Source organism: Pteronotus mesoamericanus, unplaced genomic scaffold (assembly GCF_021234165.1).
Source record: "Pteronotus mesoamericanus isolate MK-2021 breed Mesoamerican mustached bat unplaced genomic scaffold, CSHL_Meso_final scaffold_36, whole genome shotgun sequence".
Lineage (NCBI taxonomy): Eukaryota > Metazoa > Chordata > Mammalia > Chiroptera > Mormoopidae > Pteronotus > Pteronotus mesoamericanus.
The window spans coordinates 6,831,812-6,845,343 of record NW_026555313.1 but is presented as its reverse complement, the minus strand read 5'-3'; the positions used below and the strand labels follow the sequence as shown (position 1 = coordinate 6,845,343).

Here is a 13,532-nt window from a genome sequence, read left to right as displayed (position 1 = left end):
AAAAGAAGGCAGTTATCCATGTGTTTTTGGCTTATGTCTACCTTTCTAACCACATATCCTGCCACTGCTTAACTTGTAACATGAGCTTTAGTCATGCTGAACTATGTGCAGTTGCCTTGAACATACTATTCTCTCTTCCTGGAATATCGTTTGTGTGTCTCTCTGCCTGGTGGACTCCAACTTACACCTCAAACCCTAATGCCCTGACTTTCCCAGGCAGAGATAAGTGAAGGTAGGTGCTTTCTCCACTCCACTCCTTTGGGACCAAGTTTAGCTCTATTACAGTTGATTACTTATGTCTCTTTTCCCGGAAACTGAGCTACTGGAAGGCAGAGGATGTGTTATTTTTGTTTCTCTAACTGTAGTAGAGCCTGTGCTTAAACTACATATTTAATAAATGAGCAAATAAAAGTGCTATGAACAGATGCAGTGAGATAACTTCCTACCTAATCTCTCCATTGATCCTTCCACCCTCTCCTGACACACATACATCACTAAAAAGCAACTATCAACCTCCAAAGCAAACCAAAGATAGTGTTTTTATTTTTTAATTGCTATTCAGTTACAGTTGTCCCCATTTTCCCCCTGTTGCTCTTCCCTGCCCTGTCCAAAACCCGCTCCCAAAGACGATCTCCACCCCATTGTCCCTGTCCATGTTCCTTAACTTGATAGAGTGTTTTCACTTGCTGATGGTGAGGGAGAGTTAAGCTTTGCTAAACAAGAAAGGGAAAGGGAATTTTGGAGGATTGAAGTTTCCATAATATTTCTTCCTGACACTTTGGGGGATGGTATGCACTTTAGAAATCCACTACTGAGACTAAATAATCCTTGTTCTTGTATCCCTTCCTTACACTCGTATTATTTACTTGGCCAAGTGAGTAAAGTGCTTTGTTTGCCGTTTGTCTAACAGGTTTTATTCCACAATAGAATTCTCCCTTTCTTGAAAAGATAAATTTATAGGGGAAAAAATGAATCAATTCTTGGCCAGGACTACATAGAGAATTTTTGGCTTGATGGAGCCATTCTTCATGACACAGTGGTCATGGATGATATGCACAACTTTATGCATTTGTCAATTCCTATAGAACTGTATATTATAAAAAGTGAATTTTACTGTATGTAAATTAAAAAAGATTAGTCAAGATGTTGGACTCAACATGGAATGTGGATTATGATGAATACATCTAACTGTATTACAATTAATGACATAATCCCACTGAAGGGGATGGGGAAGAAAGGGGCTGACCTAAGTAATTTTGGAAAACAGCCTATGGAGTGAATCAATAAAGCTAAAGGCAAAAAGAATGGTATACATACTGTACTTTAGTTGGTAAATCTGCTTCTCATAGGTGTATAAGTTAGCAAATCTGAAAGTACTTTTTATTTTATGCTAGGGTTAAACAAATTAGTGCACACATTGTGAATAATGAGAGCCAGGTCTCTCAATGTCAAAGAAAAAGGAGAATAAACATTTTTGGAATTTTTTACATAAAAGATTGATAGAGATATAAACACTAAATTATATTTAGTAATTCATTTAAAGAATTATTTTTATTGGAAAAAATTAAAGTTGCATGTAATAATTTATAGAAATATACACACATTTATTTACATATGTTTACAATATAGTTTTTTCTAAAAGTGTCAAGTCACAGGAACACAGGCATTGCCATTCTGGTTTAACCTAATGAGATCTGAAAAAGTTGTCTCTAAGTTTCATTTATTTATTTGCAAGGAAGTAAAGCTTTTTTCCTCTATTTATTCTTTGGCAATCCCACTAGAGAATTCCAGGAGGCATGCAGATGACATCATGTCTTACAACTGAGACATCTCAGTAATTCTGTGAAGTGGAACTCCTGTCTGCACTGTGTTTCTGATGGAAGCTGCTTTATATTTATGTGTTTAAAGCTGTGTTTTACGTCACATTTAAGTGAAGGCTTAATATCAAATATCTACCACAAGTAGGTTACAAAGCATGAAGATCACAGGAAATGAACTTTACTTCTCAGCATCGCAAACATTTGGAATACAAAAAGTCCAGGGATGGATGCTATATGAGTAAGTAGTAAAGGTACAAAAGAAGTTTGCTTAAAAAAATAACAAAAAGGTTTAAAAATTGAATTTTCCCCAAAGTTCAAATAATTGTGGTCTAACCATCAGAGTAAAGGCTTCATCAGCTCAGTTTTTTGATAAGAATGAGTTCATGCAAAACTGTATATCCAAGAGTGTGCACAAGAGACGTGCACATGCAACATACACACAAACACATACACCCACAAAGAGAGCCACACAGCTGCATTTTTGTTGTTCTAGGCACTTCATATCCACATTCTTACGTCTGCCACCTGCCCATTGCATTTGGCAGGTTACTTCTTTGGAGGCAGGGCATTTTCTTAAAAGAAGTTCTGGTTGACGACATTCCCTGCTGGGGTGTCTAGCCAGCATGAAGGAGGAGCCATCGCTTGCAGATGCCTTCTCCACTTCCACCTTGTTTGTATTTTTCTATACCATGGCCTTGAAGTGTCCAGTCCCAGAATTGAAGCCAGGCTGCTGGGAGTTGTAGTTCTTAATTTCACTGTACCATCTATCAGCCATTCCTGTCTGATAATAGGATTCCCAGGCCAGGCTCTCTCTGCACTAGCTGTAACTGGACTACAGACTGTGTTTGAGGATCCTCGTGCTGGCCAGGACCTGTGAATACTGCTGAGCCTCCTGGTTGAGCATCTTGCAGTTTCAGAGGGGAGAACACCATGCTGCTGCCGGTACTTGTTGTGGGCCTTCAGAACCTCATTATCAAACTGTTTGGAAGCTGACTTTCCCATGGCTGGCTTGGTATGCTAAGCTCCTGGGCTCTCACTGCCTCTGCTCCCTGGTCAGCCACACGCTGGAGGGTAGCCTAGGAGGAGGCCAGGTGGAGGCAGCCTCTCCTCTAAGTATTTTTTTATTGAATGGTTTTGGTGCATTTTATTGTCAACGTGGATTTAAAATGAGGTCATAGTAATCATCTCTGATGCCTATTTTATTATTTCCTAGTAGGATTTCATTTATCTAAAGGACCAAAGCAGACATTCAAATCCCTGGGTGATGGGAGTTAGAATAGCAGTAATCTTCGGGGAGTAACGCGTGACACTTCTGAGGTGCTAGTGATTTTCTCTATCTTAATCTGGATGTTGGTTACACAGGTGTGTCAACTTCATAAAATGTTGTCAAGCTATATATGCATATTATTTGTTCACCCTTTAATATATGTTGTACTTTAATTAAAACATTTACCTCAAAAAATTTCCAGGACACATCCTTAGATAGTTCAAACATCCAAACATGTTTTCATGGTCTCTTGCAAGCAATAAACCTCTGATTCCAGTTTTAAAGATAAACCTGTCTAAATTTCTCTTGTCAGCTCTTCGAAGCTCTGCCTCTCACAAATGTATCCAAACTTTTCTTTTGATTTTTTGATATCTTTTGCCCAAGAGATTACTATCATTTATAATGAATTTTATAATTATGTTTATTAAGGAAATTGATGCTTTCTTTGACTTCTTCTAAACTTAACTTCTCAATTTGAAAGGGAATTCTTTTTTTCCCTAAACCTTAAAACTGATTGCATAAGGCATTTTTCTTTCTTATATTATTTTAAACTGTTATATATGTATTTTATCACATCCTCACTTACTCTTCACTTTTATATATAGCATGTTATTCTCTTCCACTTCATTTCACAAGAAATCTGTACTCTTCATTTGTTTTTCTACTTTTGTCACTTTAATCAACCCACTTTGATTCTACTAAAATTCTAACATCTCTTTCTGGAGTTACAGACAGTATTGCACAGGGATTCCCATCATACCATAGTTTCATAAAAGGACCCCGTCATAAAATACAAGTACTAATTAAATACAAATCTTGTCCTGCTCTACCAGTTTACTAGTTAAGCTTTTTTTTGGCCTAGCCTGACTTCGGATTTTAACTAATTTTAACCATCCTTTGTTTAGAGACATTCTTTGGTGTACTAATAAAAGGAGTAGAGATTATTAACTATGGAGATGATTTGTAATGCAAGATGCTGCTGAGTACATCTATAATAGCATATAAATATAAATCATCTTAAAAAAATAAAGGTGAGTTTTTATTTGAGGTGCTTGGGATTCTTCATAAAATGTTATGGCACATGTCTTTGGCCTGTTTACTCCCTTTGGAATGTCATGTTTTAAATGACATCCAAATTCATGCAGCTGGGGTGCTTGAGAAGGAAACCTATAAAGTACTTTAGCCCCTGCTTCCCTTTCCAGCTTTTTCTCTCTTGCCTGGCTTTTTGTCTCATTCAGGCCTGGGACATTCTTTTCTTCTTTTTATTTTATGAAGCAGTAATCGCTTGGCAAACTCTGAAGCTTTTTTTTAGTTCAGAATGTCATTCATCTCTCATGCGTTTGTATAGCCTGTGAAGTTAGCACTTTTTACACTGATTTACAAGTGCCTACTTATTTGTGTGTCTCCTCCATCAGACTGTAAGTCAGGAAAACACAGCCATTATAAGAATTATGGAGCTAAGGTATTTATTATAGGAATGACATTTTGCTAAATATGCAAGGAGCTGGGAAAATGAAGGTCTGGAAGGGAGAATGTGGGGACCATTGTACAGGGGGTGGGAGAGCAAAGTCTAGCCTGCACTAGTGAGGAATGCCAGTGAGGATCAGAGAAACAGTCAGTATTCAGCCTGTTTGAAGAACTGGTGCCAGTAGGCAAGTTGTAGCATGCAGGAATATCTGATAATCCAAGCATGTCCAGCTACCAAAGTAGAAACATGAAGAGGGACTTTGGAGAAATCTATGGAAACTGTCTCATGTGAGGAAAACTCTGCTTTGGAGAAGCTGTCTCTGTGGGTCTGCAGCCTAGCACCTGATGGTGGGCTGGGGGCTGCTGTTGGTCAGCAGGGTCCATAGTTGGGAAGATGCTATAGAATACAGAAAAGACAAATTGGGACCTGTTAGGCACCTCCGTGTCTATCATTGTGACTGACCGTACTGACCTTCTAAGAATAGTGGCTTCTGGGTCTTTCTACCTTTCATTTTTGGCCAATTCTAACCTGGAAATGTGGGCATGGTTATCATAAATACCTAGAAATGTGGAAGTGGCAATGGGCTGAGGCTGGAAGAATGTTTAGGGGCAAGATAGAAAAAGCCTACAGTGATGTGAGCAGACTGTTAGAAGAATAATGGATGTTCATGACTCTGCCAGAAAGGACTCAGAAGGAAGTGAAGAGCATGGTGGAGAAAACATATTGTTTTGGAAAATACCTAAATCATCATGAACAGATTGTTGGTAGAAACGTGGAGTGTTAAAGGAGCTGCTGGTGAAGACTCAGAATGGAAATATGTATATGTTATTGAAAACTTGAGGAAAGGGCATCCTTGTTATTAGACTGGCAGAAAGCTTAGAGGAATTGTGTCTTGCAGTTAAATGGAAAAGTGGAACTTGTGTGGTACATACTGTTGAATAGGCTCTGACTCCTGGTAAACCTACGAAAGAGTGATGTCCACCATGTCCTGTCCTCAGTAGCTCTGCTCAGCAGCTATAAACTCAGGCTTATGACTTCAGTCATCTCATATTTGGTATTTCTCTTTTCTTGAAACCTTCTATATTCCCAGCATGAATGTCATTTCCAGAGAACCCCACCTTCTCATGATGTGCCCGAAGTAGAACAGCTTCAATTTTGTAATTTTTGCTTGCAGCAATGTTTCAGACTTAATTTGCTTAGAACCCATTTGTGTCTGGCGGTCCAGGTTTTCTGCAGACCTCTCCTCCAACATGACATTTCAAATGAATAATGTTTTTCTGTCAGCCTTCTTCACTGTCTCTACTTTCTCATATGTACATAGTAATTGAAAATATGGGGGTGTGGATGAACTTAGCTTTGGTCTCTAATGACACATCCTCTTTGTTGCCTTTCTGAGTCTCAGCCTTCTCTTGATTTCTTTGCTCCAGTCTTCATTTGAATTACAATTTTAATGTCTTCATTATTTATGGTAAAGTTCTGTTTTTCTTCTGTAGTCATGATTTTTGACTTTTGATGTTCAAGTGCAGTCTACTTTTACATTTTCTTCTTTCACTTTCATCAGAAGTTGTTTCAAATCATTGTTACTCTCTTCCAGTAAAATGGTGTCATCTGTATATATTGTGTCACTGATATTTCTTCCACCAGTTTTCACTCCTTCTTCCTCTGAACATAGTCCATATTTTTGTATGAAATGTTTTGTGTACAAACAGGTATAAAGGACCCTTGGATAAAGCCAAAGCGGGGAAGGATTGAGGGTGGGAGGTGGGGGTGGGTGTGGCAGGGGAAAGTGGTAGTGGGAGAATGGAGACAACCATACTTGAACAACAATAAAAAAATAAAAAACGTTTTGTGTATAGATTACATAAATAGGGAGATGAAGAATGCACCCTTGTCTGACCCTTTGCCTATAGAAAACCATTCTGTTGAGATTTCTAAGTGTTAAAGGCACAACCTAATTTCTTGCTGCTTGTAGTAAAATGCCAGGGGAAAGGAACAGATTTAAGGAAGAACTGTTACAGAAAAAGGAAATATGACTTGGTGATTTGAGAAATTCTCAGCCTGACCAGATTTTAAAAGATACTAAATTTAAGAGATTTACAGTCAGAATAGAAAAAGCTAAGGATGTAGCTGTACAATCTTTCCCTAAAGTCACAAGAAAATGAAAGAAGATTCAGTCACAAAAACCGTCCGTAAAGAGATTAAGTGTATTACTTGTAGTTCCCTCCATTGTCTCAGCAGAAACCAAAAATACTGGTGAGACTCTCAAATGAAGTGAATTCCTATAACATACCCAGGAGACCCACAGGGTTTTTGAGAATTTTATATCAGCAAAAACAGTGTCAACTTGGACCAGAAGGGACAGAGAGAATATGAAATGGAAGAAGGCTGTCTGATATCCTAAATTCTACAGGCATGAAACAGGCTGATGGGACTACTCAGCAGCAAACATGTGCTACCTTTCGTGAGAGAGACAGGATAGCCCAGAGTGTGGAGCGGAGAGCAAGGGGGTAGGGATTTAACAACAGAGGATTGTATTCTGACTTTGGAATCTAATGGAGTTTGTCCAGCTGGATTTTGAAATTTCTTATGACTAGTGACCTTTTTCCCTTCTTCTCCCCTTGAATGAAAATGCCCACTACTGATATAGCATGCCTGTCTTACCATTGCATTTTGAGAGCAGATAACTCGGGTTTTGAGTTTTGCAGGTAAACAGATGGAGAGGAATTACATCTCACCCATACCTAATTTAGATGGTGAGATTTGGGACTTTTTTTTTTCATCTGCTGAGATTTTAGATGAAACTTTTTAATTTGAATTAATGCTGTAATCTAATGAGGCCTTTGGCGACCTTGGGACGAGGTGAATATATTTTGCATATGGGATGGATATGTATCTTTTGGGGTTTGTGGTAGACAAAATAATGATCCCACCAAAGATGTTCACATTCTAATCCCCAGAACTCATGTATGGAAAACTAGTTTCTTATTGTTGCTATAACAAATTACCACCAATTTAGGGGCTTAAAACAATACAAATCTATTACCTCAGAGTTAAGAGGGTCATAAATGTAAGCTGGGTTTCAGTGGACTAAATTCAGGGCATAGTTACTTCTTTAGACTCTAGAGGACAATGTGTTTCTTCGCCTTTCCCCACTTATTCCTCTATCCACAGCAATTTAGCAATAATCAAATCTTGCTCTGACTGTGACACGGGCTCTCCTGCCTTCCATTTAACTTATGAGGATTCTTATAACTACATTGGGCAAACCCTGATAATCTGGGATAATATCCCCACCTCAAGATCCATATCTTAGTCATGTCTGCAAAGTTCCTTTTGCCACGTAAAGTTATGCAATATATTCACAAGTTCCAAGGAGAAACATAGACATCTGGGGGGACCATTATTCTGCTTAGCAATTCTATTTTGTCTAACTTTTCAATTTATTACCATAAAATTGCTCATCATATGCTATTATCTTTTTTTTCTACTCTCTCTTGAACCCATTCCAATTAGGTTTTGTCCCAGTTGGCCACTGGAATCATTAGTGAACTGCAGGTAGCCAAATCCAATGGGAGTTTCTTGGTCTTAATCTATGTCAAACTTATTATCAACTTCGATCCAGTTAATTTTTCCCTTCTTCTTTGCTTGGCTCCTCAGATCTCTTCTCTATCAACACTCTCCAGGTAATTTTATCCCAATTCATGACTGTAAATACCACCTACACATTGATAATTCCAAAATTATATGTTCAGCCAGGACCTCACCCTTGAATTCCAGCCTTGCATATTTAATAGTCTATTCAATATCACCACTTGCATAGCTAATAGGCATATTACATCTAAAAATTGGTTTTCAATCAAAACCTACTTCTCCCCTTGTATTCTCCATCTCAGTAAATGGTTCCATCATTCACATAGCTATTCAAGCTGAAAAACCACTGGAATTATCCTTGATTCCTCTTTTTCTTCTATACTTCACATCCAATCCATCATAAGCATTTTGGAATATTTACTTCATCTGACCACTTATTACCTCCACGGTTACTAACCGGATCCAAGCCATAAACTTCTCTCATTTAGGTTATTGCAAAAACTCTTTAATTGGTTCTGCTTTTTAAATACTTGCCCCACTTTCCCTCCCCTAAGTGTGTTCTCCAGACACTATAGTGATCCTTTAAGAGAATCACATCCCTCCCTTATTCTAAACCCTGCAAGGGATTCATTCACTTTACTCCAAAGTCCCTCCTATGGTTTACAAGACCTACTCCATCCTTGTGGCTACCTCTTTAACCTCATTCCCACTAATTTTGCCTTGCTTGTTGTTCACTAGCCACACTAGCTTGTCTATTCCTTAAACATATTAAGCATGTTTCTGTATAAGGTCTTTTGCTGTGGGTCCTTCTGTGTAGAATGCTATTCTCCCACTGCCACCAAAGTTAGCTCTCTTACTCCACTCAGGTATTTGCTAAAATGTTATCCTTTCAGAGACCTTTTTTGACATTTTATGTCTCTACTGATAGTATTGCCATCATTCACTGTCCCCTTACTATGCTCTGGTTTCCATTCAGTATACTTTATAATTATCTGATGGTATATACTTTATGATATATTTTTATGTTTAAAAATCTTTCTTTGCCACTAAAATTTAAGCTCCAAGATGACAGATACTTAGTTTTATCTTTTATTGAATCCCTAGCACATAGAGCAGTATCTAGCACATAATAGGGGCTTGATAATTGAACAAATGAATTTTTCCTTTTTTCGTTATTTTGATCTGCCACTATGTACCATATTTTAATTCCATAGGTTACAGAAATGAATGACAATCTCTACCTTCCAGGAGCTTTTAATCTAGAAGAACAGATATATATACACACAAAAAAAAATTACGATGCAGAGTACAAAGAATGTAATTTATATAGAGGAAGTAGTAGAGCGGATTATCAGGAAAAACTGGAGAAAGTTCAACACGAGCACAATTTAAAATAATAACTAGAAGTTTATTAGGAAGGTGTAGTAGAGTGAGAGTGAAGGCATTCCAAGCTAAAGGTATATAGTGTATGTCTAGGCAGAGAGGCAGGAAACAGCAGGTGTTATTTGGGGAACTATAAAGAGTTGGTGTTGGTTTAAGTGTTGTGGTGGGAAAGGTGGTGAAGATGATGCTGGGTAAGTGGTGTGGACTCAGAATATGAAAAGCCTTATGTGCCATGCTAAGGAGTACAAATTTTTTCTAGCAGCTGACGGGAAAGCTCTGAAAACTTTTAAGATGAACTTGATAAGACAGATTTTCACTCTGGTCATTTTGCTCACACTTTAGAAATGCCATTCTAGCAGTCTTATTGGTGCCAAAGTTAAGAAATTAAGCTTGAAAAAGTCCATATGCAACATAATAATGTGACAGGAATGTAAGAATCTAGGACAAGTCCTAGGCAAGCAGAATAGGGAAACAGACATGAAAATTAAACAAGGCCAAACAATTTAAACAACTTATAGCTAGCTAGTGAATTGCAAGACCTTCTTTTCCTTAACCAAGGACATTTGAGAGAAAATGGTTTATATGTCTCCTCCCTAGCCAGATAATATATAGCTTAAGTCACTCTGGTCAGGGAAATAGAGAACAGAGACCCAGTTAACATCATTTATGCCAGCTAAACCCAAGGACAGATGAAGCCCTGGGTACAAATAATGAAAATCCTGTTACAGCCAAATAGGCCCAAGGTAAAACAGTAAAGCAGACCAAAAAATAATCCCTAGCTCCTTATATGCTCATTTTGATGCATCAACATATTAAAAATGCACCTGGAATGCTAATGAATATTCTGCTGAAAACTCGCCCTAAGATTCTTACTTGCGGAAAAGAAAAGCTCTCAGGACAAAGATGGGGTGTGGGGCTTCCTCTAGAGCATGCCCATGCCCTGTCTTGGGCACGAACTATTTACTTCCTCATAAATCCTATGAGTCCCCACAAGATTTGCAACCAGGAGAGCAGTGGACAGTGGCAGCTCATCCCAGGCTAACCTCTGATCCTGTTTCCAAGGCCTTCCTTTTCTGTGATTTCCTAGTGAGCTGCCTGCAGCCCCATCTTGGCTCACTTCTTTCCTATAACATTTCTAGACAACCAAAGCAGCTTCGCCTAGGCTCTGTCCTTTTGCTTCTTCTATCCTAAGGCCTTCTTTTGTTTTGCTGTCCCCAACTGTAACAAATGTACTCTCAAAATCATGTGGACTTGCGAAATCTTTCCTACATGAAGTCAACACTATAGGCTGGCCTGAGGCAGACCTGCTCTGGGCTGGTCCCTGTGTTAACAGTGAGAGCCTGAAGTAGAAACAGTTGAGAGAAAATAAAAGGATGTATAAGACTGTCTAATTCTATAATTTTTTTTTGTAATTACACAACTTTTAACTTTGTTTCTATACTTTAAAAAACAACTTCCTAATATAAACTTGGTTTCCCCGGTAGCCATTTCTACAGGGAAAAGAACATACTGACCAGGCAATTCAAGTAATCCAGTGGGGATTGCAGTTTTTTTTTGTATTTACCGTTTACCTTGTGAGTTTTGCTGGTGTAGTCAGTTCTTTAGAGACCAATCACCCCTGTATATAGTGATAACTTTAATTTCTGAACATGCAGAATTGAGAGCAAGACCTCTTGGTAACATCTCCAAAGTATGGAGATCCTTCAAAGTCTTAAACTATTTGTGAGCGATATTATTAATCATAAACTTTTTACACCACTGCACAAAAATTCAATAGACTCTATTAGGAATTTCAGGAAAACAAAGCTTCTCAACTTCTCAACAGCAGCTAATACATAATTTAAATAATGAAATAACCTTCATTTTGTTTTTAAATACAATGAATTTATTTCCAATACCATGCCCATTAAAAATAACAAATTATTTCCATTCATTAAAAATGTATTTATCAATAAAATACATAATAAAGTATAATTTGTAGCATAAATGTAAACTAGTTAATTTATTCCATTACCCATGTTATAATTTACCTTATTTTATCGTTATAGTGTTTTAATCGTTAACAAATTGCAAAAATATATTGACATATTTACAGGAGATTATAAAAAATAATGATTCCATTTAATAGTTACTGTTACAGTCTGTCATCAGTATTTTCTCTGCACTCCAGATCCAACATCAGGAGATTGACTGGTCCTTGTCTGGATATTCTGTAACATAATTTTGGAATATTCTTTTAATGTAGTATTATATACTTAAGGTGGATTTCCTTATAGATTACAGATTTTAATAAGATTAAATTCAATTCAAATTCTCAAATGTTACATATACAGCGATCTTAATATGAGTACTTCATGTAAACTACTAATTATAATTCATAATTCTCACTCTTTGCTATTGCTAAAATGTGCTTAAGAGCTTTTTAAAATCATAATCTGATGCGTAAATTATTGAAATTTAATAATTTTATATTTTATAGGATGTACTTGGAACTCCTATAACCCCCTAGGAGTAGTTTAACAACACATGTTGACCTAAAGAAGTTGCTTGGAAAGGTAATTGTTAAAAATCCATTATTTTTATTTTATTTAAAAAAGTAAAATATTCCAAGTGAGAATTCTACTTTTAAGATTCATAGTTTTGGCATTAAAAAAATCATGGCAGCTGTCTTGAGGATGTCCTATAGTAACCCTATTATACTATACTGTTAGTATATTATCTCTACTAGAATGCAAGCTGCTTGAGGACAGGAAAGTGTTTTCCTCTTCCTAGTCCCAGCTCTAGCAGAGTGCCTGACACATGGTAAGATTTAGGCAATCTGTTCAATGAAGAGACAAATATGATCTTCTATCAAAAAAAAAAAAAAAAAAAAATTCAGGTTGCTATGGCTGCCGAAAGGAAGACATCCTAAATCTCTTTACCAGTTGTCTTGTTGAATACACCATGATCTGGATTTGTCTGGTTGTTTTCTCATTATTAGATTCAGGTTAACATTTATGGTCGATTTATAGTTTCAAAGTTTATATTTTTATTGTCTTTATGTTTTCTTTTTATTACCTTTTCTAGAATACTCTTTTCTAGAAGGGATGACACTAAATACTCTTTTCTAAAGGGGATACTCTTTTCTAGAGGGGATGACACTAAAGTAAATTCTCAAAGAGTAAGTAAGGGGAAGGCTTTTAAGAGAGCAGTTCCTGTGAGGCAGTGGGAGCAGTGCGGGCCCTGGAAGCACGCAAGGAGAGCTGAGGAGATGAGCCTGTACTCAGCAGGATGTAAGTGAAGAGGTGAGGAGAAAATGGAGGTGAGGGTGGAAAGGTCTTGAATGCAGCTCTCCAGAGTTTTATCTTTTCAGTAATGGTTAACCACTGAGGTTAGGTTCTAAGCAGGAGAGTAATGTGTTCATATTTGTGTTTTAAAAAGAATTACTCTGGTAATAATTGCATGAGTGATGCATTGGAGAGTGCAAGCCTGGAGGCTGTTGAAATGGTCCAGATGAGACATGATGAATTCTTAAACTAAGACATTGTCAGTAGGAATGGAGAGTAGATGGATTTGAGATGCATCTGGTTACGTACTATTAGAAGGAATTATTTCTAGGGCTATGGGAAAATGAGAAGCTATGAGGGCTATGGGAAATTTATGTCTGCATGAGACATAAATTTTTATCTGGGAAACTTGGTGGATGATGGTGTCATTAAATAAAGTAAGAATTACAAAAAGTAGAACACAGTTTGCAGGGGGAGAGGGGTAAATCCTGGGTCTGCCAGTGAACAGTTTTAAGATTTGAGGAAATTACTTGTTGTCCCTAGTTTAGAAGATCAAATGACAGAATATGTATGAAACCATTTGGCATAGTACTTTTCAATGGAAGGAATCCAGTATTATGTTGTTGGGCAGAGAAATTTAGTTCCTGAATTAATTACACAATATATGTAAATTGTAAAGCTAGATATATGACACATCACAATTTCAAAACAAAATTTTATAAGTTCATACGGATATA

General features: G+C 37.2%; 1 protein-coding gene and 1 pseudogene across 1 annotated transcript in view; both read right to left on the bottom strand.

Moving 5' to 3' along the window:
• Positions 1 to 2,366: 2,366 nt before the first annotated feature.
• On the bottom strand, positions 2,367 to 2,822 carry LOC129085892 (Golgi-associated plant pathogenesis-related protein 1-like; annotated as a pseudogene).
• Positions 2,823 to 11,676: 8,854 nt separating this feature from the next.
• Positions 11,677 to 13,532, bottom strand: part of CEP126 (centrosomal protein 126) — an 88,330-nt gene continuing 86,474 nt past the window's right edge. The window contains exon 11 of the mRNA XM_054592607.1: positions 11,677 to 11,739. Coding sequence (XP_054448582.1) covers positions 11,677 to 11,739 — 63 coding nt within the window. The remainder of the gene's footprint in view (positions 11,740 to 13,532) is intronic.